This window comes from Pelmatolapia mariae, linkage group LG7 (assembly GCF_036321145.2).
Source record: "Pelmatolapia mariae isolate MD_Pm_ZW linkage group LG7, Pm_UMD_F_2, whole genome shotgun sequence".
NCBI classification, from domain to species: domain Eukaryota; kingdom Metazoa; phylum Chordata; class Actinopteri; order Cichliformes; family Cichlidae; genus Pelmatolapia; species Pelmatolapia mariae.
The window spans coordinates 44,685,133-44,710,106 of record NC_086233.1 but is presented as its reverse complement, the minus strand read 5'-3'; the positions used below and the strand labels follow the sequence as shown (position 1 = coordinate 44,710,106).

General features: G+C 35.5%; 1 protein-coding gene and 2 long non-coding RNA genes across 4 annotated transcripts in view; 1 reads left to right on the top strand and 2 right to left on the bottom strand.

The window, feature by feature from the left end:
* Positions 1-1,580: 1,580 nt before the first annotated feature.
* On the top strand, positions 1,581-3,693 carry LOC134631181 (uncharacterized). The gene is made up of 3 exons (XR_010094373.1): positions 1,581-1,840; positions 2,647-2,809; positions 3,151-3,693. It is a non-coding gene; the product is annotated as an uncharacterized LOC134631181 (long non-coding RNA).
* A 108-nt stretch (positions 3,694-3,801) lies between these two features.
* On the bottom strand, positions 3,802-5,329 carry LOC135933259 (uncharacterized). Its single transcript, XR_010573710.1, has 2 exons — positions 4,955-5,329; positions 3,802-4,137 (listed from the first exon to the last, which is right to left on the bottom strand). It is a non-coding gene; the product is annotated as an uncharacterized LOC135933259 (long non-coding RNA).
* Positions 5,330-9,768: 4,439 nt separating this feature from the next.
* LOC134631178 (catalase) overlaps positions 9,769-24,974 on the bottom strand; it is a 32,008-nt gene continuing 16,802 nt past the window's right edge. The window contains exons 10-14 of one of the 2 annotated variants that reach the window (XM_063479242.1): positions 20,044-20,079; positions 11,911-12,041; positions 11,388-11,495; positions 11,076-11,159; positions 9,769-10,658 (exon numbers count right to left, since the gene is read on the bottom strand). In XM_063479242.1, the coding sequence (XP_063335312.1) occupies positions 10,593-10,658; positions 11,076-11,159; positions 11,388-11,495; positions 11,911-12,041; positions 20,044-20,079 (425 nt within the window). In that variant the 3' untranslated portion in view covers positions 9,769-10,592. The remainder of the gene's footprint in view (positions 10,659-11,075; positions 11,160-11,387; positions 11,496-11,910; positions 12,042-20,043; positions 20,080-24,974) is intronic. The other variant, XM_063479243.1, reaches the window with a different exon arrangement.

Below are 24,974 nucleotides of genomic sequence, written 5' to 3'. Positions count from 1 at the left end.
TAAAAAATGGGAAGATGTGGGTGGGCGAGGTTTATATTTTCCACAAACCGGTGTCTGTTCTTGGCTGGAGACAAGTTTTGCATTTGCGTTCAATGCAAATTATCAGTGTTATGCTGTGTTCAAAACAACCTTTGTGTTAGTGTCTTATATTATATTATATTATAGATTTTGCTTCAAAGATGTGGAGCAAAATCTGGAACTATTATTATTATATTGTTATATATATATTATATATATATACATAGTGTGTGTCTACACACACAGACACACACATTTACACATGTATGATATGTAGATCCGTAGAGGCTGGGGTCTACCACAACGTTCAAGAACCCAGTTCAGACCCCAGCCTGTGCAAAGATGCCCCTGAGACAATCTAGAATCTAGACAATCTAAAAACAGTTTAAAGAAGAGACAGTTTAAGAAAAGTAAGATAACACCACTACACACACACACACAAAGAAATGGATATCTGTTTTCTTACTTTTGTTTTCTTACTTTGAAGTTAATTGTGCTTCTCCACAAACTCTACTAGAACAGACTCACCTTCAGTTGCAATTGTCAGTCAATGCAAGTCCACTCAGTGTTTTCTCATCTATATGAGATCTGGATTCAAGAAGCATCAACAGCCGAAGGAGCCTCAGCAATGGCAATGCATTTGGACGGTTTTAACAGAATAAGAGATATCACTTCAGGCAGCCTATAACGCCCACGTAAAAAAAAAAAAACCCAGGGTAGATATAGAGATATGTGTGGCCGTGGTTAACATTTCCTGTAAGTCAGTTCCTGTGCATGTTACAGACAGGTAGGTATTTGCATCATTACAGATTCTCTTAGGGGTTCGAAGGAGCATAAAAAGATAAACATGCCCCAAACGTTTTCTGCTGTTCAATGAAGTCTTGTCCAATGTTAAAAGCTCCTTTTAAAAATGCACACTTCACCTTTCCACATCTGTAATTGTTGAGGGCTAGTTCTATGGAGGACCACAAGAGCCACGTGCATCGAAATAAAAATTTCTGTGCTTTAATAATGAATTGTAGAATAAATTTTGCAATTGTAAATTCATTTTTGAATTCCAATTTAATAAACTGCATTTCAAAATCCTTTTTCCAATTACATTTCAAAATCCTTTTTCCAATTGCACTTTAATAAACTGCATTTTAAAATCCTTTTTTCAGTTGCACTTTAATAAACTGCAGTTCAAAATCCTTTTACCACTTGCAATTTAATAAACTGCAGTTCAAAATCCTTTTTCCACTTGCAATTTAATAAACTGCAGTTCAAAATCCTTTTTCCACTTGCAATTTAATAAACTGCATTTCAAAATCCTTTTTCCACCTGCAATTTAATAAACTGCAGTTCAAAATCCTTTTTCCACTTGCAATTTAATAAACTGCATTTCAAAATCCTTTTTCCACTTGCAATTTAATAAACTGCAGTTCAAAATCTTTTTTCCACTTGCAATTTAATAAACTGCAGTTCAAAATCCATTTCCCTTTCCTGTTCGCTCCGGGATTAGCTGCTGGATTAGCTGCTGGATTAGCTGCTGGATTAGCTCTTCGATTAACAATTTGCTGGAGGCTATTCAAATTAGCCACACCGTGGGATGTAAGGAGCTCTCTGATTGGTTGGTCAGACACAGGCTGTCTGCCAGCCTGGATTTTTCTAGCTCATAGCTTCGCCCTGCTACGAAGCGTGTGTGCTTGTACAAAGGCCGTTCAGCCTCAGGATTTACACTCGGCTCGACACGGATATGTGAAGAATGAAGGGACCCTGCAGCGAAACGGAGAGCCAACCTCTGACTGAGTGCCTGTCTACACAGTCTGACCACCTGTTGAAGGTAAGGTGCTAACGTGGCTAACGCTAGCATCACCGCACGTAGCCCCGTTATTTTAAGGTCATCTTAGCTAATGAAAGTTTTACGGCGCAGCTGTACGAGCTCGCTACGTGTTTCCTAAGCTGCTGTGCTCTTCACAAATAAAGCTGGAAGCAGCTCAGACTGTTAGAACCAGCACTGAGGCCTGTTACATTTATACAGTGTTAGAGCAATGGCTGCAACCTACAGCCTTTAAACTAGCGATTAAAATGCTGACAGTAAACTCGTCAGTCCAGATGTTACCACATTACTTTGTGATACTTAGAGTTAAAGCAACTGAGACAGGCTGATTAAAATAACAGCTGTCAGTTCTCTCATTCCTTATATCAAGACTGGAGATCACATTACTGATTTCAGTTCATTTAATATGTGAGTGCACAGATTCATTCTCAACTGGACATAAATGATGATCAAAGGTTGTATATATGATGAAGTCATCAAATCCCAGCCTCTAACACAGTGCGCTGAATCTTAGCTTTGAATGTCCAGTATATTCTAATCAGTGCAATGTAAGCATTCACTGAACCTACAGTATCTACACCTGTGTGGCAAAGACACAGATAATGAAATTTAATTATTAATACAATATACATCATGAAAAACAAAAGCTGAAATTGATTCAGTTTAGTACTTTTCTCTGTATGCTCTGTGATTATAAAGGCCTTAAATTCTGTGATATATACTGTAAATGGTTTTCACAGAGGTCTTAAAGTACTTAAATCACTGCTGATAGTCTGGTTGTTTATATTTTCACGTTTTTGTGTGTGTAGGGCTGTTTGATGACGATTTGGGAGATGAGGACACACCCACATCTGTTCCATACTGCAGCCATGGATGGTGTTACGGCTCTGAGTCAGCTTTGGGCCATCAGACGCACACACTGGAAAACCAGCACCTGGACTTCATGCAGGAGAGACGGCCTCAGTGATGCAGGTTCATAAGCGAGTTCAAACATTTCTGGCCTCTTATCACTTAGATTTTGAATGCATTTAAAGCAGGAACTGCACACCTAGCTGTCAAAAGTTTGGCAGCATGAGTACTGTAAAGTTTTGTAGGGCCTTTGTTAAAAATTCCACAAGCACCACATTTGTCATATATAGTTCAATTTTGTACAGGACACTTTTGAAATTTTATATATATACATATATATATATGTGTGTGTGTGTATATATCCTAGTTATCCACTTGTCAGTAATTTTTGAGTAAATGGATGTCACTGATAAATCAGTGGTGATTCACCTGCAAATGTTTTTAACAAACTTTGTTTTTTGTAGAATTCATCAGCAGCTGTGGAGAGATGCATTTGAATATCTTCTGGTTCCACTTTTCCTTACCTGGAAGCTGAGGATGGCTGATTTCTGACAAGGACACACAACTCAGCGCTTATCATGGGTGTTACATCCTCTGTGCAGCAATTCCAGAGAAAACGAGAAAGCAACGACCACTCATAAAGACCAGCCAGAAATCTGTCCCTTTCTGGCAGCTGTGGAAACTTTGCATTCTTAGAACAATGCTGGATCATGTGTGATGTGTCATATGAGGATATTACATTTTGCCTTAATTCTGCTCAATTAAGTGTTTTGATCGTTGATCCAATATGGCAGCTTTGTGTTGTGCTGCAAGTTAAAACTCATTGTCTAACAACTCTCCTTCAAAATGTCGATTGACTTTAACTGGACACAATGGTTTCCAGTGGGAGATACATTCATCACTCATCCGTGACACTGGAGAAGTCACCTGGATGAGTGATAAAACAATTTTCCATGGAAAATCCAGAGGAACTAAACTTTGTTGTTGTTTCTTTGGGCTCAGTTTTGCCTGAGGCTGAAAGTGTGTGTGTGTGTTTTCTCCAATTCACCAGGTCTGTAAAGTTCAGTATGACTGTGGTACATGATACAAAAGAATAAATACAGAAGAATAACAACTTCATGTGAATAACTTTACTCTTCTTAAAAATAACTCAGAAAACAAGTAAAAGTACAAATGTGTACAAGTTAGCGACTTCCTCAGTAAGTTTACACTCTTTTGGAGTGATTTTAATTGTGTGTTAAAGAAGAAAGAGATTAGAGGTAAAGTAGAGGATGCAGAGTCCATCACTGAGGCCGTCTCTCCTGCATGAAGTCCAGGTGCTGGTTTTCCAGTGTGTGCGTCTGATGGCCCAAAGCTGACTCAGAGCCGTAACACCATCCATGGCTGCAGTATGGAACAGATGTGGGTGTGTCCTCATCTCCCAGAGGAGTCCAAATCGTCATCAAACAGCCCTACAGACACAAAAACGTGAAAATATAAACAACCAGACTATCAGCAGTGATTTAAGTACTTTAAGACCTCTGTGAAAACCATTTACAGTATATATCACAGAATTTAAGGCCTTTATAATCACAGAGCATACAGAGAAAAGTACTAAACTGAATCAATTTCAGCTTTCGTTTCTCATGATGTATATTGTATTAATAATTAAATTTCATTATCTGTATCTTTACCACACATTTGCCACACAGGTGTAGATACTGTAGGTTCAGTGAATGCTTACATTGCACTGATTAGAACATACTGGACATTCAAAGCTAAGATTCAGCGCACTGTGTTAGAGGCTGGGATTTGATGACTTCATCATATATACAACCTTTGATCATCATTTATGTCCAGTTGAGAATGAATCTGTGCTCTCACATATTAAATGAACTGAAATCAGTAGTGTGATCTCCAGTCTTGATATAAGGAATGAGAGAACTGACAGCTGTTATTTTAATCAGCCTGTCTCAGTTGTTTTAACTCTAAGTACCATAAAGTAATGCGGTAACATCTGGACTGACGAGTTTACTGTCAGCATTTTAATCGCTAGTTTAAAGGCTGTAGGCTGCAGCCATTGCTCTAACACTGTATAAATGTAACAGGCCTCAGTGCTGGTTCTAACAGTCTGAGCTGCTTCCAGCTTTATTTGTGAAGAGCACAGCAGCTTAGGAAACACGTAGCGAGCTCGTACAGCTGCGCCGTAAAACTTTCATTAGCTAAGATGACCTTAAAATAACGGGGCTACGTGCGGTGATGCTAGCGTTAGCCACGTTAGCACCTTACCTTCAACAGGTGGTCAGACTGTGTAGACAGGCACTCAGTCAGAGGTTGGCTCTCCGTTTCGCTGCAGGGTCCCTTCATTCTTCACATATCCGTGTCGAGCCGAGTGTAAATCCTGAGGCTGAACGGCCTTTGTACAAGCACACACGCTTCGTAGCAGGGCGAAGCTATGAGCTAGAAAAATCCAGGCTGGCAGACAGCCTGTGTCTGACCAACCAATCAGAGAGCTCCTTACATCCCACGGTGTGGCTAATTTGAATAGCCTCCAGCAAGTTGTTAATCGAAGAGCTAATCCAGGAGCTAATCCAGCAGCTAATCCCGGAGCGAACAGGAAAGGGAAATGGATTTTGAACTGCAGTTTATTAAATTGCAAGTGGAAAAAGGATTTTGAACTGCAGTTTATTAAATTGCAGGTGGAAAAAGGATTTTAACCTGCAGTTTATTAAATTGCAAGTGGAAAAAGGATTTTGAACTGCAGTTTATTAAATTGCAGGTGGAAAAAGGATTTTAACCTGCAGTTTATTAAATTGCAAGTGGAAAAAGGATTTTGAACTGCAGTTTATTAAATTGCAAGTGGAAAAAGGATTTTGAACTGCAGTTTATTAAAGTGCAACTGAAAAAAGGATTTTAAAATGCAGTTTATTAAAGTGCAATTGGAAAAAGGATTTTGAAATGTAATTGGAAAAAGGATTTTGAAATGCAGTTTATTAAATTGGAATTCAAAAATGAATTTACAATTGCAAAATTTATTCTACAATTCATTATTAAAGCACAGAAATTTTTATTTCGATGCGCGTGGCTCTTGTGGTCCTCCATATAGTTCTTTTAGGTTCAGCAGCTAACAAGATGGTGTATCGGTCAGGATACAGGAAGGAGGTCAATAGGCTTCCACTTTGCTGGATTGTCACCGCCAGCTGTCTTATTGCCACCTAGATGTTCAGGGTTGCCAGCAGTATGTAGTAACAAACAAATTGCCACAAGTATATAAATATATACAGCAACAGCTTCACTAAGATAAACATAAAATATTCAGTGAAAGAAACCAACACATCCATCTGAATATACATAACATGACTCGAACTATGCCAATCTTACATCTCAAACACAGAAAGGACACAATTAAACAGAGTGAGAATGTCATACATAGCAGAAACATCCACTCTAAATGTGAACAAAGGAACCTTATTGCCAACGTGTGGCCGAATAAAATTACTACATAATGGCGGCAGCCAGCAGCACATGCCTCTAATCACGAGATGAAAAATGCGCTGCTACAATGCGGTAGAACGTAACTAAAGCCGCGGCAAACATCAGGATCGGAAAATAAACATATTTAAGGAAACTTACTTCCAGTCATGAACTTAACGCTCAGAGCATCACCGTGAAGGGTGGCAACCACACAGCTTACGTAATGAGGTAAATATAACATAGCAATATAACATAGCTAACATTAACAGTGCAGTGAATCCTACTTGTGCCGTGATATTCAGGACTGCAAACCGAGCAGCATTCACTGACTTTCAGCTTGTTGTGTTTGTGGATATATTACTGACTTTAATTATCCATAAAATCATCACATTCTCTGTAAGATTAAGGTCAACTATTGAACGGCGTATATTTTAAAGTAAAGGCTTTAAAACCAGGTCATCGCTGAAAGTACAAACATCACTAATGTCACATAACTTTGCCGACATGTGGCCAACAGTCATGTTTTAATGTTCTTCGTTATTAAAGATTTGCACATAAATAAGTGGCATAATATTCAGTATTTACTTTTAAAAGTTTACTCTTCAGCCGTCCGCCATTTTTTTCGGCAAAATTATCCACACCCACTGCCGCGCTATGAATTGTGGGATAAAAACTCCAAAACACATTTCTAGCGTTAACTGAACTTCCAAAACAGAGCTACCTAGATCACTTAAATTACACAATCGAATGCATATGTGTATTGTTTTTGTATTAATACACAAACACTCATATATATATATATATATTCAAATAATTAAAAAAAAATAATAATTTACCTGTTACTACCACACACCCAGTCCGATTGTTGGTACTTCCTGGTTTGTGTAGCCACTAGGTAACAAAAGCTCAAAACGGCCCCTAGCATCCTGGAGCATTTCCGTTGTGTTTTGGAGTTTGTACGTGCTCCGGAGTTTGTACGTGCTTTGTCTCTAGGGGCCACTGTAAATATGCTTTTATTTATTCACTCCACATAAAATGTAATAAATAAATTATAAAATACAAAAAACAACTATTTACATTTCATACATTTCAAATTTTAACTACTTAAATTTTCAGCTTTTTCCTTTTACACAAATTTAAAGTGAAACAACACAAAACACTGCAAACCACAACACAATAAAATATAAATTAAAATATGGAAAAAAAGGGGGGAAAAAGAACGCCCAGATCTTTAATTAAGGGAAAGGTTGGCATTTAGAAATATTAATATCACACTCAACTGACTGCGTTTTATCTTCCCATTTCCCCTATGGGTGGACAGTTCTTAGGTGCCTGTGTATGTTGTTTGTGGAGCCGGCTGATATCCTTTTCTTGTAGACTCTACACTCTGCCTTTGTTTTCTCAGTAAGATTGAAATGGTTCCAGACTTTGCTTCTTTTCTTGGTGTCACTCATTTTCTTTACTGTACCTTTCCAATGTGACGGTGTTGCCTCTTGTTGTTGCTCCCGGCTCTCTTTCTTTCCCTCTCCCTCTTGCTCTTGCTGTGTGCTACTGCTGTTGCGAGTGTAACTACCGCCCCCGCCCCCTCAGCTCAGCGCTGAGCAGAGGGGGGAGGGGCGCAAACGCAAGGCTGTGTTTGCCGTCTCTGCCATAATGAATTAATTAAATACACCATTAAATAATTAATTAAATGTGGCAATAATTAATTAAAATTGAAAATAATTAATTAAATAAATATTTTTGACACATTTAATTAATTAATTTTTGACACAATTAATTATTTATTTCACATTTTAATTAATTATTGCCACATTTAAATAATTATTTAATAGTGTATTTAATTAATTCTTTTTGGCACACTTAAGTCCTTCAGGTCTCACCATGAATTTATTTTATCTGTCAGCCTCACCCATCAAACTCAGGGGGCGGGGTTAACACTGATTGAGTCAAAACCATTGCTTTGGCCTGGTGGCCATTGTTTTTAGCACACAACAACCGGCATGTTGAAACTAACAGAACTGAACTTTGAAAAACCCTGTTTGTGTGTCACCAAATACCGTTTTAATATTTTTTAGCCGAGAATTTTCAAATTTTTCTTTTAACTAACAAACATTATGGCCCTGATTTAACTCCATAAGCGTTCAGCACAAATAATGCATGCAATGGTCATTGTTAGCAGAACAGCAGATGTCACTTGAGCTAAATTCTATGGTTCCGGTGGTCCAAATAGAGTGAACTTGTGAGCTTGTCACAATCAAAATATTCAGTCAGAAATATAGTTAGTGTAGGAAACTGGAGTGGTAAACACTAGGCATGAATTTCCGACCGCACAAGATTTTAAATATAATTCTGTGTTGAATGACTGTTTTTCAGGGAAAAGAAAAAAGTAATTAGACGTTTTACTTTGAAACTTATAATTGTATACCACTCTCCTAAAATCCAGCAATTCATTTTTTGTACTATGTGGGGGACATTTGTGGGAGATCTGTACATCAATCACAATGTATGCAATCCATATGAGTCCTACTGTACTGTCAGTACAGGATATCCTGGGCTTTCCAGTGATGTCATATTCGTGAGGGTTTGACTTACAGGCTACATGAACTCTTGCAACTTCACCATGTTATGGCAAAAAGGGAGGTTAAAGGATAATTTTCATTTTAACAATTCATGAAACTTTCCCCTAAATCCATCAAGGTCTCCAGTGACTTACTGGTTGAAAATTAACCTCTTATCAATTATGGACTGCTACATAATGTTTGTTTAATCAAAGTAAACAATTGTCATGCTACCCTTTTCTGATTATTACTGTACTATAACCTTAAAGTCCTCTTAATAAAAAAAATAAAAAATCTAAATTTTCACATACAAATTATAATACTAGATCCTTAAATACTGCCCAGAGAGCAAACTGCCTTGAAAGAGAATTGTGCAAGTTCTTCTTGTGAATATACGTATGCATGCACTAAACTGCACTGCTTCATTATCAGTTCAACTTCAACCTTGCGTGAATGATGAATTTGTGTGAACTCATGCCCTACCTCCACTCATGCCCTGCGCTGAAACTTTACAGCCGGGCTTCATTCTTCCACAACTTGCAGATATGACACGTACAGCTTGAGCAGAGAACCTCTATTGCTTTTAAAACATGCTGCAAATAAAGGAACCAGTGAAAACATGCTACGTCCAGACAAGTTGAGGATTGTTTTCAGCGTAAAATCAATCATGACCGTTTCTTTGAAAAAGTACAGGAGACAAAGGAAGACGGATGAACTTTTAAATTACAAACTCATTAATGTAAGCACAGAACAGATGAGAAATATTTTCCAGTACAGACATTAATAAAAGAAATCAGTCACATTCAGATCAGCAGAAAGTTCACTCAAACAACTCAGAACAGTGAGATTTAATTTAGACAGTTACTTTTCATCATTTCATGCTTGAAGATGCATTACTCTTAAAGGTCAGATTTATTTTATTAAGTTTCCCACTTGACTGAAGAATGTCAGAATTCTTATGTACCAATCTAAAGATGTGCTGAAAGACAGCTTTAAGGTAAAGCAATTAGATGCGCGCCCCCCCCCCCCCCCAAAAAAAAAAAAAAAAAAAAAAAAAAAAAAAAAAACCCCAAAAAAAACAACAACCATCAAAAATCAAATAAACCCCACACTAAACAGAAACAAACCTGGGTTGTTAAGGATGAAGGTTAAATCCATGTTAGTGGAAGTTTTTGTATATAAAAAGGCACAAACGACTGTTTTAGTTAATATTACATCTTTTAACTTGCTCATCACCGCATACCCACAATGATAACACTCACCAGTGGTTCAGTCAAACATGAGGAAAGAAGACAAACAAACAGACAAACCCACAACAGATCATTGCTCATACTGGGGGAAAAAAAAAAGCAAAGCAGCAAACCTGTGGTTCATAACAAATCCAGATGTTTTACCAGCTTAAATTGAGACTGCTCATTAAAGCAGATACCAAATATCATCCTTAATGCAGATTTCTTTCAAACTTGCAACGCTTTTTTAAAAATTTCAAGCATCATAGCTTAGTAGTACATACAACTTGAGGAATTACTGGAGGCTGGTTTGGTTAATTCGCTTAATGCAATTAAATCAAAATGAAATGAAATGCTCTTAAGTGCCTGTTAAACTCAGGTGGTCTAACCAAACAGTAACTACTCAAAGCTTTAAAACACTGCAGTATTATGGTGACTTTATTGCAACCTGGTTGTGGTGGAGCTCACAACCTTTCAGAAAAATGCAAGTGCTGACAATTTAGAGAAATAAATTGCTTGGAAAAACTGAATCAAAAACCAATTAGCCACAACAGTAAAAGCCAGATTACTAGTATTTTGAGCCTTTCCTGATGGATTTAATATTGTTCTATTTCAGTAGTGGTCAGTTATGACGTAAGTGCATTTGCTCGCTTGAAATTTAAGGCATCACATCTTAGAGGATGCGGCAATGGCAGCGGCTCCTGGACGGCTGTAAACATGCAAGGCGGCGTCCTGAAAAACACAAATTGAAGAAGAGAAACTCAAAAATGAGATCAGACACTTTAATGGGCAGAATATTACTGTAATTACAATGTACTACTATGAGTACTTTGACACCAGATAAAAATCCATCCACACGTTTCTTCTTATTTAACACCTCAGTTTCATACCATGTCCTCTTACTTTAAGGTCAGACATTTTTCTATGCCTTTGATTATCTGTATCATCTAATGAAAGTCTTATTGATTGTTAAATGCTCCTTTCTAAAAAAAAAAAAAAAAAAAAAAAAAAAAAAAAAAAAAAAAAAACGCCTTTTGGTAAAGTCTCTAAAGATATTTAACTGTGAACCAGTGTGGCTAATGAATGAATGAAATTACAACTTGCACTGGATGCTGTACATAAACACACAACTAGACAAGGCCCGTTTACCTTCTTGGCCTCCGCATTGTACTTCTTGAGAAGAGTCTCAACTCTGTTTCCATAGTCTGGATGGACAGCCTTCAAATTCTCAACCTGCAAGACATGCAAGAAAAATATTACAGTCCTGGAGGATAGCAGGTTCTTCTAAAAACAAAACAAAACACACATCCTCTTCATCTCCCCATGAAAAAATAAACAGATTACATACTGTAAATAGATTACATTTACCAATAAGCACAACATGTTTCCTGAAACCTCATATTCCAAAAAGCACAAACTATGAGCGACAGCAAAGTGAGAGACTGTAGTGCTTGGTCTCACCATGCGTTTCTGGATGAAGAGCTGGGCTCCTTTCAGGGACCCTGCCATGTTCTGGCATAGTCTCTGTCGCTCCTCTTCATTCAGGACCTGAGTGTAGAAGGTGCGAACCTGCAAAAAAAAAAAAAAAAACCACACAGGTTTATTCTCCAGAGGAAAAAGGAACTAATCAGACACAGATTTTGACTCAGTCCTTAACTGGATTTCCAAGTTCTGAAACAACCTCTTATCATACAGCTATCGTTTGTTACTAATAAGAATTGGCCTTAGCTGCAGTTGTGTTCCTTACAAGATGAGGCCGAAGAAACCAAACGAGTGCAGTAACAGGAAGAAAAAGCCTTAAAAACTAAATCTAGATATTTCCATTACCCTTTACAAAATGAGCAACTATTTCATCTTATCATTCGATCCACTGTTCATATTAAATACAGATTTATGCAGCTTTTTAATATTAGCAAATCTGAAAATGCCTGGGCCTCAGACACTCTGTGTCATACGCCTACAAATCCTGTTAAATCATCATTACCTGTGTGACATTGTCTTCATCTGAGCTGTTGTAACGAGCAACATCTGCAGACACTTGGAACTTGGACTCCATAAACTGAGGCTGGGTCTCTGGGGCACTGAAGCTGTTAGGGTAGTAGTTTGGAGCGCCACCTGGTGGTCAAACAAAAACACTGGTGAGGCAGTGAAGGAAAGAAATTTAAAAATGAACAAAGACGAGATGTTTGTGGAAAAACCATAATCAGTGGTTATAGTGATGACATACGTTATTCACACATCTACCACTGTAAAATGCATGAAATGTAGCAATAAAATTAATGTGTTATCACTAGTTTTTACATTTTGTGCACAATGTAGATGACTGTGGTTATGCATGTTATAAAATTATTTCTAACTAGAAAAATTTGCATTTCCTGCGAAAATGCAGTGTGGATGCTGTAACGCTGAAGCTGTCTGCTAAAAATAGCTGAAAAAGCTGAAAAGTAGCAAAAAATTGCAATAACTTTGCAGAAGCATAAGAACTTAGCAAAAATGTTAATTACTTGGCAGAAATACAATAACATAGCAGAACTTAGCAGAAATATTGTAACTTAGCAGAAACATGATAACTTCTCACAAATACAGGAATTTAGCAAACATGGTACAAGATTACAGATACTTTTTTTTTAACAAAAATACCTAAACATTGCAGAAATATTGTGATTTAGGACAAATATTACAACATAGCAGAAATGCTGTGATTCAGCAAATATAGTATGCTATGGCACAAACAGAATGAAAATGCTCAAATACTATGATTTTGCTCAAATACCATGATCATGCAATAATACCAATATTTGGCAGGAATACTATGATTTGGTAGAAATACTGTAATTACGCAGAAATACTATATTTACCTCAAATCCTATAAAATAGTAGAAATAGTATGATTTAGCAGAAATACTGTATTTAGCACAAATACCGAAAAGTAGCAGAAATACTATAATTTAGCATAATAGTAATAACTTACACAATTACAAATATGGACACATATGGAAACACACATGCACAGAGACACACAGCAGCAGCAGCAGCAAGTGAACAAACAGGGGCTGTACATACAGTGTTTCCTGTATGTTTCTAGGTGGGTCAAAAAGCCTGGAGCTGCTAAATTTGAATCCACAAAATCAGAGAGGCTGTGTACTTTTTCCCGCCAAAACAGGTGCACTACACGCAGGAACACAGAGGGAGACTGAATTTTTGCAGTCTACTTCTCATAGTGAGGACTCCCCTCAAACAATGACCATAATTTCCAAACCGTAGGGGCTAGAGCGGTCATTCTTACAACGTTTTGTTCAGAAGAGATGGGGGAATCGTCAAGTGTTATCTATTTAAAATAAAAATATTAATTTTTAGAGATATATGACATAGACGGAAAGGTTGGCTTACAAGCCATGTAGGCCCCAATATGCAAATTTGAATGCCTCAGCCCTCACACATGATTGGCTGGGTGGGAAACTGAGCAGGCCCTGATTTGTAAATTTGAATGTCTCAGACCTCAGATATGATTGGCTGGCTTAGAAGCCATGAAGGCCTCAAGTATGCAAATTTGTATGTCTCAGCCCTCAGATGTGATTGGCTGGCTGGGAAGCCATGCAGGCCCTGATATGTAAATTTAAAAGTCTCAGTCCTCACAGAGGATTGGCTGCCTGGGGACCTGGCAGAAATATATAGAAATACTATGATTAAGCACAAATACGACATTTAGTAGAAATACTATATTTAGCACAAATCTTATAAAAGAGCAGAAATAGTATGATTTGGCAGAAATGCTGTATATAGCACAAATCTTATAAAATAGCAGAAATATTATGATTTAGCAGAAATGCTGTATTTAGCACAAATCTCATAAAATAGCAGAAATAGTATGATTTAGCAGATATACTATATTTAGCACAAATCTTATAAAATAGCAGAAACAGTATGATTTAGCACAATAGTAATAACTTAAATAGAAAAATTAGAAAAGCAAAATGGACAGCTGAAAAAATCCTGAATATGATAAGGGTCCCTCAAATGTAATTGTTCAATGAAAAAAATCAGCAAAAAAAGTATAACAGTCACACAATCACAAATATGTACACATATGGAAACACACATGCACAGACAGACACACACAGGATCAAATTCAGTCAACCAGTTTAAATATATTGAATTTAAATCATACATTAAGATGCTCCCATAAAAACTCTCTCTCGCCCTCTCTTTCTCTCTCTCTCTGTTACACACACACACACACACACACACACACACACACACACACACACAATCACAAATATGTACACATATGGAAACACATATGCACAGAGAGACACACACAGGACCAAATTCAGAGAGAAATCAAGTTTCTAGGTCAGTCAAGCAGCCTGGGAGCTGCTAAATTTGAATCCACCAATCAGAGAGGCTGTGTACTTTTTCCCGCCAAAACAGGTGCAGCCGTTTTTACACACGCTGCACAGAGAGGCATGATTTTTGCAGTGTATTTCTCATAGTGAGGATTCCCCTCAAACAAATGGCCATAATTTCCTAACCGTAGGGGCTAGAATGGTCATTCTTACACCGTTTTGTTCAGAAGATATGGGGGAATCGTAAAGTGTTGACAATTTATCATTAAAATATGAATTATTAAAGATATTTGACTTCTAATGCACTGTAACTGAGTAGAGGCAAAGCGAAAACTGCCTTGACTTGCCCTCAAACAACGCTTTCTAACTCAATATCTATTTGGAGTATCGATATCATTCTTTCACCGTAAGAGACAGCAGGCTTTGGTGAACAGTCATGGAAATTTTCAGGTCTCTGTGGAAATCTGTCAAAAAGATATGACGAGAGAAAAAAGTGCCTCATTTCCAGAGTTTGAAATCTGAAGAAATCTGAGCGAGGGACAAATTTCCTACCCTCAAACTAACCCAATTCATGGCCAAATGGTAATAGATGAGAAAAAACTTCTTGAATTGTGAGCATCAGGAGTGTCTGAAGATATATTGGCACAAGCCTCATGTCTTAACTTCGCTTCGTTCGGGAGATATGACGATTCGAAAATGCCTCTCATTACAGAAATCAAGCGGTGATTTTAAACGAACTCTCCATTGACTTTCTATGGGGATTTTTGAGACTTTGTGTTGGTCTGGGGAGATTTGCCAAAATTCTATAAATCCCACAACAATAATAGTGACATTTTCTGAAAGCCAGCAAAAATACCTACGTTTTGATGTATAATTTGTGGCGGTTGAGTGAAAATTGAGCAAGTAGCAAGAAGTTGTTCGGACATAAAGAGAAAATTGCGAAAGGTACAGTGGCTCACACAGAACCAACTGCATAGCAACCATAACAACACATGTATTTTGTGAAAAATCACAAAGATGAAACTCAAAACTTAAAGAGGGATAAGATGAAAACAGTAACAGATATGAAAAAGCTGAATCAAACATGAATAGCCCAATAATTTGTGAACATTTTAAAGTTTAAATGGAGTTTCTATGTGAAAGTATAAGGAAGTAGTTAAGTTTCAAAAACAAGCAAGTTTTAGCAGAATTGCGGAAGTTTCCCATTCATTTCAATGGGACAAATTAAAGGAAAAAAACTTGATATTTCAAAAAGTATAATAGTAATAGATACCAAAAGTCATAGCCGGAAAGAGCAGAAATAGCAAAATATTGTGAAATTCGAACGGTGAAAATAGCACAAAAATTGTGGAACTAGTTAAAGGCCAAAAAACGTACGGAAGCAACTTGAAGATGAAGAATAACTAGAAAAATTTGCATTTCCTGCGAAAATGCTGTGTGGATGCCGGAACGCTGAAGCTGTCTGCTGAAAATGACTGAAAAAGATGAAAAGCTGCAAAAATTGTATGGCAGTAAAGAAATTGAAAAATTATGCTGAAAACAAGTGAAAAAAAACAGAAACTTTTGCTGAAAAGAGGTGAAAAGGCAAAGATTGTGCTTCGAAGGGGTACAGAAGTTCAAATTTGTACTGAAAAGAGGTGAAAGGGTTTCCTCTGAAATGAGCAGATGATACTGAGATTTGTATTGATAAGAGGTGAAAGGCTGGAAATTCTGCTTAAAATAGGTGAATCAGCAGAATTTCTACTGAAAAGAGGTAAAGAAGTAGTTGCACTGAAAACAGGTGAGTCAGCAGAATGTCTGTAAAAAAGAGATTTCTGTTGAAAACACCTGAAAAATCTGGGATTTGTGCTGAAAAGGGGTGAAGAAGAGGTGTTGGGCTGTTGAGAAGAGTTAAATAAGTTGAACTGACAAATGCGATGATATGGCACAAATACTATGATTGGGTAGAAATACTATAATTTGGCACAAATAATATGAATTGGTTCAAATGCTATGATTTGAAAGAAATACTATGATTTGGCAGAAATACTATTATTTAGTCGAAATACTATGATTTACCAGAAATACTATGCCTTAGTAGTAATACTATAACATAACAGATATATGATGATTTTGCAGACATTCTGGTTTTACACAAATACTATAATGTGGCAGTATACTATGTTTTAGCACAAATACTATGATTTGCTATAAATACTATGATTTGGCACATATACTATATTCAGCACATATACTATAACAAAACAGAAAGTCTACGACTTAGTAGTAATACTATAACATAATAGATATACATGAGTCTATGTTTTTGCACAACTAGCACAATATGGCAGAAATGCTATGATTTAGCAGAAGTACTATGATTTAGTACAAATACGATGATTTGGCAATAATACTGCATTTCAGCACAACTACTGAGATTTGGGTGAAATACTATGATTTAGAAGAAATACTATGTCTTCATACAAATACTATGTTTTGGTTCGAATACTTTGATTTGCAAAAAATACTATGATTTGGCACAAGTACCATGACTTAGTACAAATACTACGAATTGGCAGAAATACTGTGACTTAGTAGTAATACTATAATATAACATACTGTGATTTTGCAGACATAGTATGTTTTTGCACATATACTACGATTTTGCTCAAATACTACGAAATTGCAGTAATACTATGATTTTGAAGGAATACTATGATTAGGTAGAAATACTATACCTTAGTAGTAATACTATAACATAACAGATATACTGTGATTTTGCAGACATAGCATGTTTTTGCACAAATACTACGATTTTGCTCAAATACTATGAAATTGCAGTAATACTATGATTTTGAAGGAATACTATGATTAGGTAGAAATACTATGCCTTAGTAGTAATACTATAACATAACAGATATACTGTGATTTTGCAGACATTCTATGTTTTTGCACAAATACTACAATTTGGCAGAATTACTATGTTTGGGCACAAATACTATGATTTGCTATAAATACTATGATTTGGCACATATACTATAATCAGCAGATATACTATAACATAACAGAAATTCTACGACTTAGTAGTAATACTATAACATAACAGAAATTTTAATTGGGCACAAATACTATAATTTGGCACAAATACCATGATTTGGCAAAAAAATACGATGATATGGCAGAAATACTATGATTGGGTACAAATACTATGATTTGGCACAAGTACTATGATTTAGTACAAATACCATGATTGGCAGAATTACTATGTTTCAGCACAAATACTATGATTTGGCAATAATACTGCGTTTTGGCACAACTACTGAGAATTGATTAAAATACTATGATTTAGAAGAAATACTATGACTTCGTACAAATACAATGTTTTGGTTTGAATAATATGATTTGCAAAAAATACTATGATTTGGCACAAGTACCATGATTTAGTACAAATACTATGATTAGGTACAAATACTATGATTTGGCACAAATACTATGATTTAGCAGAAATACTATGTTTTAACATAAATAATATCTTTGGACAGAAATTTCTGCTAAAAGGTACTGTTTCTGCTTTTTAGCAGAAATACTGTAATTTTGCATAAATACTATGATTTGGGATAAATACTATGATTTGGCAGATATACTGTATTCAGCAAATATACTATAACATAACAGACATTCCGCCACGTAGTAGTAAAACTATAACATAAAATAAATATTATGGTTTTGCCCCAAAACCATGATTTGGAACAAACACCATGATTTTTCAAAAATACTATGATTTAGCAGAAATACTATGATTGAGCAGAAGTACTAAGATGTAGTAGAAGTACTTTGATTTAACAGAAATACTATTATGGAGGAGTAATACTTTAACATGGGAGAATTATTGATACACACAGACACACACATACACAGAGAGCAAAGTGTACAGGGGCTGTTAAGAGTCTGGGCTTGGTATATCTAGGTCAGCTAAATTGGCTGCACCTGCTGTAATCAGCCCTTACACACACAGACACAGAGAGAGCTATGGGTTTTCTTCAGTGTATTTCTCACATTCAGGATTCCCCTCGAACAAATGGCCATAATTTCCTAACCGTAGGGGCTAGAACGCTCATTCTGACACCGTTCTGTTCAGAAGAGATGGGGAAAACTTCAGGCCTTCATAATTCAGAGATAAAATATAAATTATTAAAGATATATGACTTGTAATACACTGTAACTGAGTAGAGGCGAAGCAAAACTGCCTTGACTTGCCCTGAAACAACGTCATGTAACTCTAAATCTATATGGAGCATCTAAATCATTCTTTCACCGTAAGAAACAGCAGGCTTTGGTGAACAGTAATGGAAATTTTCAGGTCTCTGTTGAAATCCATCAAAAAGATATGACGAGAGAAAAAAGTGCCTCATTTCCAGAGTTTGAAATCTGAAGAAATCTGAGCAAGGGACAAATTTCCTACCCTCAAACAAGTGTAATTCATGGCCAAACGGTAATAGGTGAGGAAAAAATTCTTGAATTGTGAGCATCAGGGATGCCTGAAGATATATTGGCACAAGCGTCATGTCTCAACTTTGTTTCGTTAAGGAGATATGACGATTTGAAAATGCCTGTCATTAGAGAATTCCAGCACTGATTTTGAAGAAACTCTCCATTGAGTTTCTATGGAGAGTTTTCAAACTTCATGTTACTCTGAGGAGATTTGCAAAAAATCTGTAAGTCCCACAACAATGATAGTGACATTTTCTGAAAGCCAGCAAAAATACCTACGTTTTGATGTATAATTTTTGGGGGTTGAGTGAAAATTGAGCGAGTAGCAAGAAGTTGTTCAGACATGAAGAGAAAATTCAGAAAGGACAAGTGCACACTCTGAGTTAATTGCATAGCAACCATAACAACGCATGTATTTTCTGAAAAATCACAATTTTGCAACTGAAAACTTAAAGAGGTATAAGATTAAAACGGTAGAAGATCTGAAAAAGCTGAATCATACTGGAATAGCCCAATAATCTGAGAACATTTTAAAGTTTGAATGGAGTTTCTAGGTGAAAGTATGAGGAAGTAGTTAAGTTTCAAAACCAAGCAAGTTTTAGCAGAATTGTGGAAGTTTTCCATTCATTTCAATGGGACAAAAAAAAGGAAAAAAGTGTAATATTTTAAAAAGTATAATAGTAATAAACACCAAAAGTCATAGCTGCAATAAGCAGAAAGAGCAGAACAGTATAGAGTTTGAACGGAGAAAATCGGACAAAAACTGCGGAAGTAGTTAAGCGCCGAAAAACGTACGGAAGCAACTTGAAGATGAAGAAAAGATAAAGAACTAGAAAAATTTGCATTTCCTGCGAAAATGCTGTGTGGATGCCGGAACGCTGAAGCTGTCTGCTAAAAATCACTGAAAATTTTGAAAAGCTGCAAAAATTGTATGGCAGTAAAGAAACTGAAAAATTCTGCTGAAAACAGGTGAAGAAGCAGAATCATTTGCTGAAAAGAGGTGAAAAGGCAAACATTCTGCTTAAAAGGGGTAAAGAATTTCAAATATGTACTGAAAAGAGGTGAAAAGCTTCCTTCTGAAAAGAGCAGAAGATACTGAGATTTGTACTGATAAGAGGTGAAAGGCTGAAAATTCTGCTTAAAATAGGTGAATCAGCAGAATTTCTACTGAAAAGAGGTAAAGAAGTAGAACATTGCACTGAAAAAGGGTGAATCAGCAGAATTTCTGCTAAAAAAGAGATTTCTGTTGAAAACACCTGAAAAAGCTGGGATTTGTGCTGAAAAGGGGTGAAAAAACTCACAATTCTGCTGAAACGGGGTGAAGAAGAGGTGTTGGGCTGTTGAGAAGAGTTAAATAAGTTGAACTCATATGTTTGGGTACAAATACTATGATTTGGCAATAATACTGCATTTTAGCACAACTACTGAGATTTGATTGAAATACTATGATTTAGAAGAAATATTATGACTTTGTACAAATACAATGTTTTGGCACAAATACTATGATTTGGTTCGAATGCTATGATTTGAAACAAATAATATGATCTGGCAGAAATACTATTATTTAGTAGAAATACTATGATTTACCAGGAGTACTATGTTTCTGCAAAAATACTATGATTTTGCAGAAATACTATGCATTAGTAGTAAAAACCATAACATCACAGTTATATGATGATTTTGCAGACATTCTGGTTTTACACAAATACTATAATGTGGCAGAAATACTATGTATTAGCACAAATACAATGATTTGCTATAAATACTATGATTTGGCACATATACTATATTCAGCAGATATACTATAACAAAACAGAAAGTCTACGACTTAGTAGTAATACTATAACATAATAGATATACTATAATTTTGCAGACAGCCTATGTTTTTGCACAACTAGCACAATATGGCAGAAATACTATGATTTGGGACAAGTACTATGATTTAGTACAAATACTCTTATTGGCAGAAATACTATGTTTCAGTACAAATACTACGATTTGGCAGTAATACTGGGTTTTAGCACAACTACTGAGATTTGGGTGAAATACTATGATTTAGAAGAAATACTATGACTTCGTACAAATACAATGTTTTGGTTCTAATAATATGATTTGCAAAAAACACTATGATTTGGCACAAATACCATGATTTAGTACAAATACTACGATTTCGCTCAAATACTATGAAATTGCAGTAATACTATGATTTAGAAGGAATATTATGATTTGGTAGAAATACTATGCCTTATTAGTAATACTATAACATAACAGATATACTGTGATTTTGCAGACATAGTATGTTTTTGCACAAATACTACGATTTTGCTCAAATACTATGAAATTGCAGTAATACTATGATTTTGAAGGAATACTATGATTAGGTAGAAATACTATGCCTTAGTAGTAATACTATTACATAACTGATAAACTGTGATTTTGCAGACACAGTATGTTTTTGCACAAATACTACGATTTCGCTCAAATACTATGAAATTGCAGTAATACTAGGATATTGAAGGAATACTATGATTTGGCACAAATACCATGCCTTAGTAGTAATACTATAACATAACAGATATACTGTGATTTTGCAGACATAGTATGTTTTTGCACAAATACTACAATTTTGCTCAAATACTATGAAATTGCAGTAATACTATGATTTTGAAGGAATACTATGTTTAGGTAGAAATACTATGCCTTAGTAGTAAAACTATAACATAACAGACATGCTGTGATTTTGCAGACACAGTATGTTTTTGCACGAATACTACGATTTCGCTCAAATACTATGAAATTGCAGTAATACTATGATTTTGAAGGAATACTATGATTTGGTAGAAATACTATGCCTTAGTAGTAATACTATAACATAACAGATATACTGTGATTTTGCAGACATAGTATGTTTTTGCACAAATACTACGGTTTTGCTCAAATACTATGAAATTGCAGTAATACTATGATATTGAAGGAACACTATGATTTGGTAGAAATACCATGCCTTAGTAGTAATACTATAACATAACAGACATGCTGTGATTTTGCAGACATAGTATGTTTTTGCACAAATACTACGATTTCGCTCAAATACTATGAAATTGCAGTAATACTATGATTTTGAAGGAATACTATGATTTGGTAGAAATACTATGCCTTAGTAGTAATACTATAACATAACAGATATACTGTGATTTTGCAGACATAGTATGTTTTTGCACGAATACTACGGTTTTGCTCAAATACTATGAAATTGCAGTAATACTATGATTTTGAAGGAACACTATGATTTGGTAGAAATACCATACCTTAGTAGTAATACTATAACATAACAGATATACTGTGATTTTGCAGACATAGTATGTTTTTGCACAAATTCTACAGTTTCGCTCAAATACTATGAAATTGCAGTAATACTATGATATTGAAGGAATACTATGATTTGGTAGAAATACTATGCCTTAGTAGTAATACTATAACATAACAGATATACTGTGATTTTGCAGACATATGTTTTTGCACAAATACTACAATTTGGCAGAAATACTATGTTTGGGCACAAATACTATGATTTGCTATAAATACTATGATTTGGCACATATACTATAATCAGGAGATATACTATAACATAACAGAAATTCTACGACCTAGTAGTAATACTATAACATAACAGAAATTTTAATTGGGCACAAATACTCTAATTTGGCACAAATACCATGATTTGGCAAAAAAATACCATGATTTGGCACAGATACCATGATTTGGCAGAAATACTATGATTGGGTACAAATATTATGATTTCGCACAAGTACTATGGCTTAGTACAAATAATATGATTTGGCACTAATACTATGATTTAGCAGAAACACTATGTTTTAACATAAATAATATCTTTTGATATAAATTTCTGCTAAAAGGTACTATTTCTGCTTTTAGCAGAAATACTGTAATTTTGCATAAATATTATGAATTGGGATAAATACTATGATTTGCTATAAATACTATGATTTGGCACATATACTATAATCAGCAGATATACTATAACATAACAGAAATTCTACGATATATTAGTAATACTATAGCCTAACAGAAATTTTAATTGGGCACAAATAACATGATTTGGCACAAATACCATGATTTGGCAAAAAAATACCATGATTTGGCACAAATACAATGATATGGCAGAAATACTATGATTGGGTACAAATACTATGATTTGGCACAAGTACTATGACTTAGTACAAATACTATGATTTGGCACAAATAGTATGATTTAGCAGAAATACTATGTTTTAATATAAATGATATCTTTTGACAGAAATTTCTGCTAAAAGGTACTATTTCTGATTTTTAGCAGAAATACTGTAATTTTGCATAAATACTATAATTTGAGATAAATACTATGATTTGGCAGATATACTATATTCAGCACATATACTATAACATAACAGACATTCCCCCACTAAGTAGTAATCTCATAACATGAAATAAATATTATTGGTTTGGCCCCAAAACCATGATTTGGCACAAATACCATGATATTTCAAAAATACTATGATTTAGCAGAAATACTATGATTGAGCAGAAGTACTAAGATGTAGTAGAAGTACTTTGATTTAACAGAAATACTATTATGGAGGAGTAATACTTTAACATGGGAGAATTATTGATACACACAGACACACACATACACAGAGAGCAAAGTGTACAGGGGCTGTTAAGAGTCTGGGCTTGGTATATCTAGGTCAGCTAAATTGGCTGCACCTGCTGTAATCAGCACTTACACACACAGACACAGAGAGAGCTATGGGTTTTCTTCAGTGTATTTCTCACATTCAGGATTCCCCTCGAACAAATGGCCATAATTTCCTAACCGTAGGGGCTAGAATGCTCATTCTGACACCGTTCTGTTCAGAAGAGATGGGGAAAACTTCAGGCCTTCTTAATTCAGAGATAAAATATAAATTATTAAAGATATATGACTTGTAATACACTGTAACTGAGTAGAGGCGAAGCAAAACTGCCTTGACTTGCCCTCAAACAACGTTATGTAACTCTAAATCTATATGGAGCATCTAAATCATTCTTTCACCGTAAGAAACAGCAGGCTTTGGTGAACAGTCATGGAAATTTTCAGGTCTCTGTTGAAATCCATCAAAAAGATATGACGAGAGAAAAAAGTGCCTCATTTCCAGAGTTTGAAATCTGAAGAAATCTGAGCGAGGGACAAATTTCCTACCCTCAAACAAGTGTAATTCATGGCCAAACGGTAATAGGTGAGGAAAAAATTCTTGAATTGTGAGAATCAGGGATGCCTGAAGATATATTGGCACAAGCGTCATGTCTCAACTTTGTTTCGTTAAGGAGATATGACGATTTGAAAATGCCTCTCATTAGAGAATTCCAGCACTGATTTTGAAGAAACTCTCCATTGAGTTTCTATGGAGAGTTTTCAAACTTCATGTTACTGTGAGGAGATTTGCAAAAAATCTGTAAGTCCCACAACAATGATAGTGACATTTTCTGAAAGCCAGCAAAAATACCTACGTTTTGATGTATAATTTGTGGGGGTTGAGTGGAAATTGAGCGAGTAGCAAGAAGTTGTTCAGACATGAAGAGAAAATTCAAGAAGGACAAGTGCACAGTCTGAGTTAATTGCATAGCAACCATAACAACGCATGTATTTTCTGAAAAATCACAATTTTGCAACTGAAAACTTAAAGAGGTATAAGATTAAAACGGTAGAAGATCTGAAAAAGCTGAATCATACTGGAATAGCCCAATAATCTGAGAACATTTTAAAGTTTGAATGGAGTTTCTAGGTGAAAGTATGAGGAAGTAGTTAAGTTTCAAAAACAAGCAAGTTTTAGCAGAATTGCGGAAGTTTTCCATTCATTTCAATGGGACAAATTAAAGGAAAAAAGTGTAATATTTTAAAAAGTATAATAGTAATAAACACCAAAAGTCATAGCTGCAATAAGCAGAAAGAGCAGAACAGTATAGAGTTTGAACGGAGAAAATCGGACAAAAACTGCGGAAGTAGTTAAGCGCCGAAAAACGTACGGAAGCAACTTGAAGATGAAGAAAAGATAAAGAATAAAGAGAAACAGGAACTCAATAGTGTGGAAGCCCTTGAGGGCATCCACACAATAAAGAGAAACAGGAACTCAATAGTGTGGAAGCCCTTGAGGGCATCCACACAATAATAAAGAACTAGAAAAATTTGCATTTC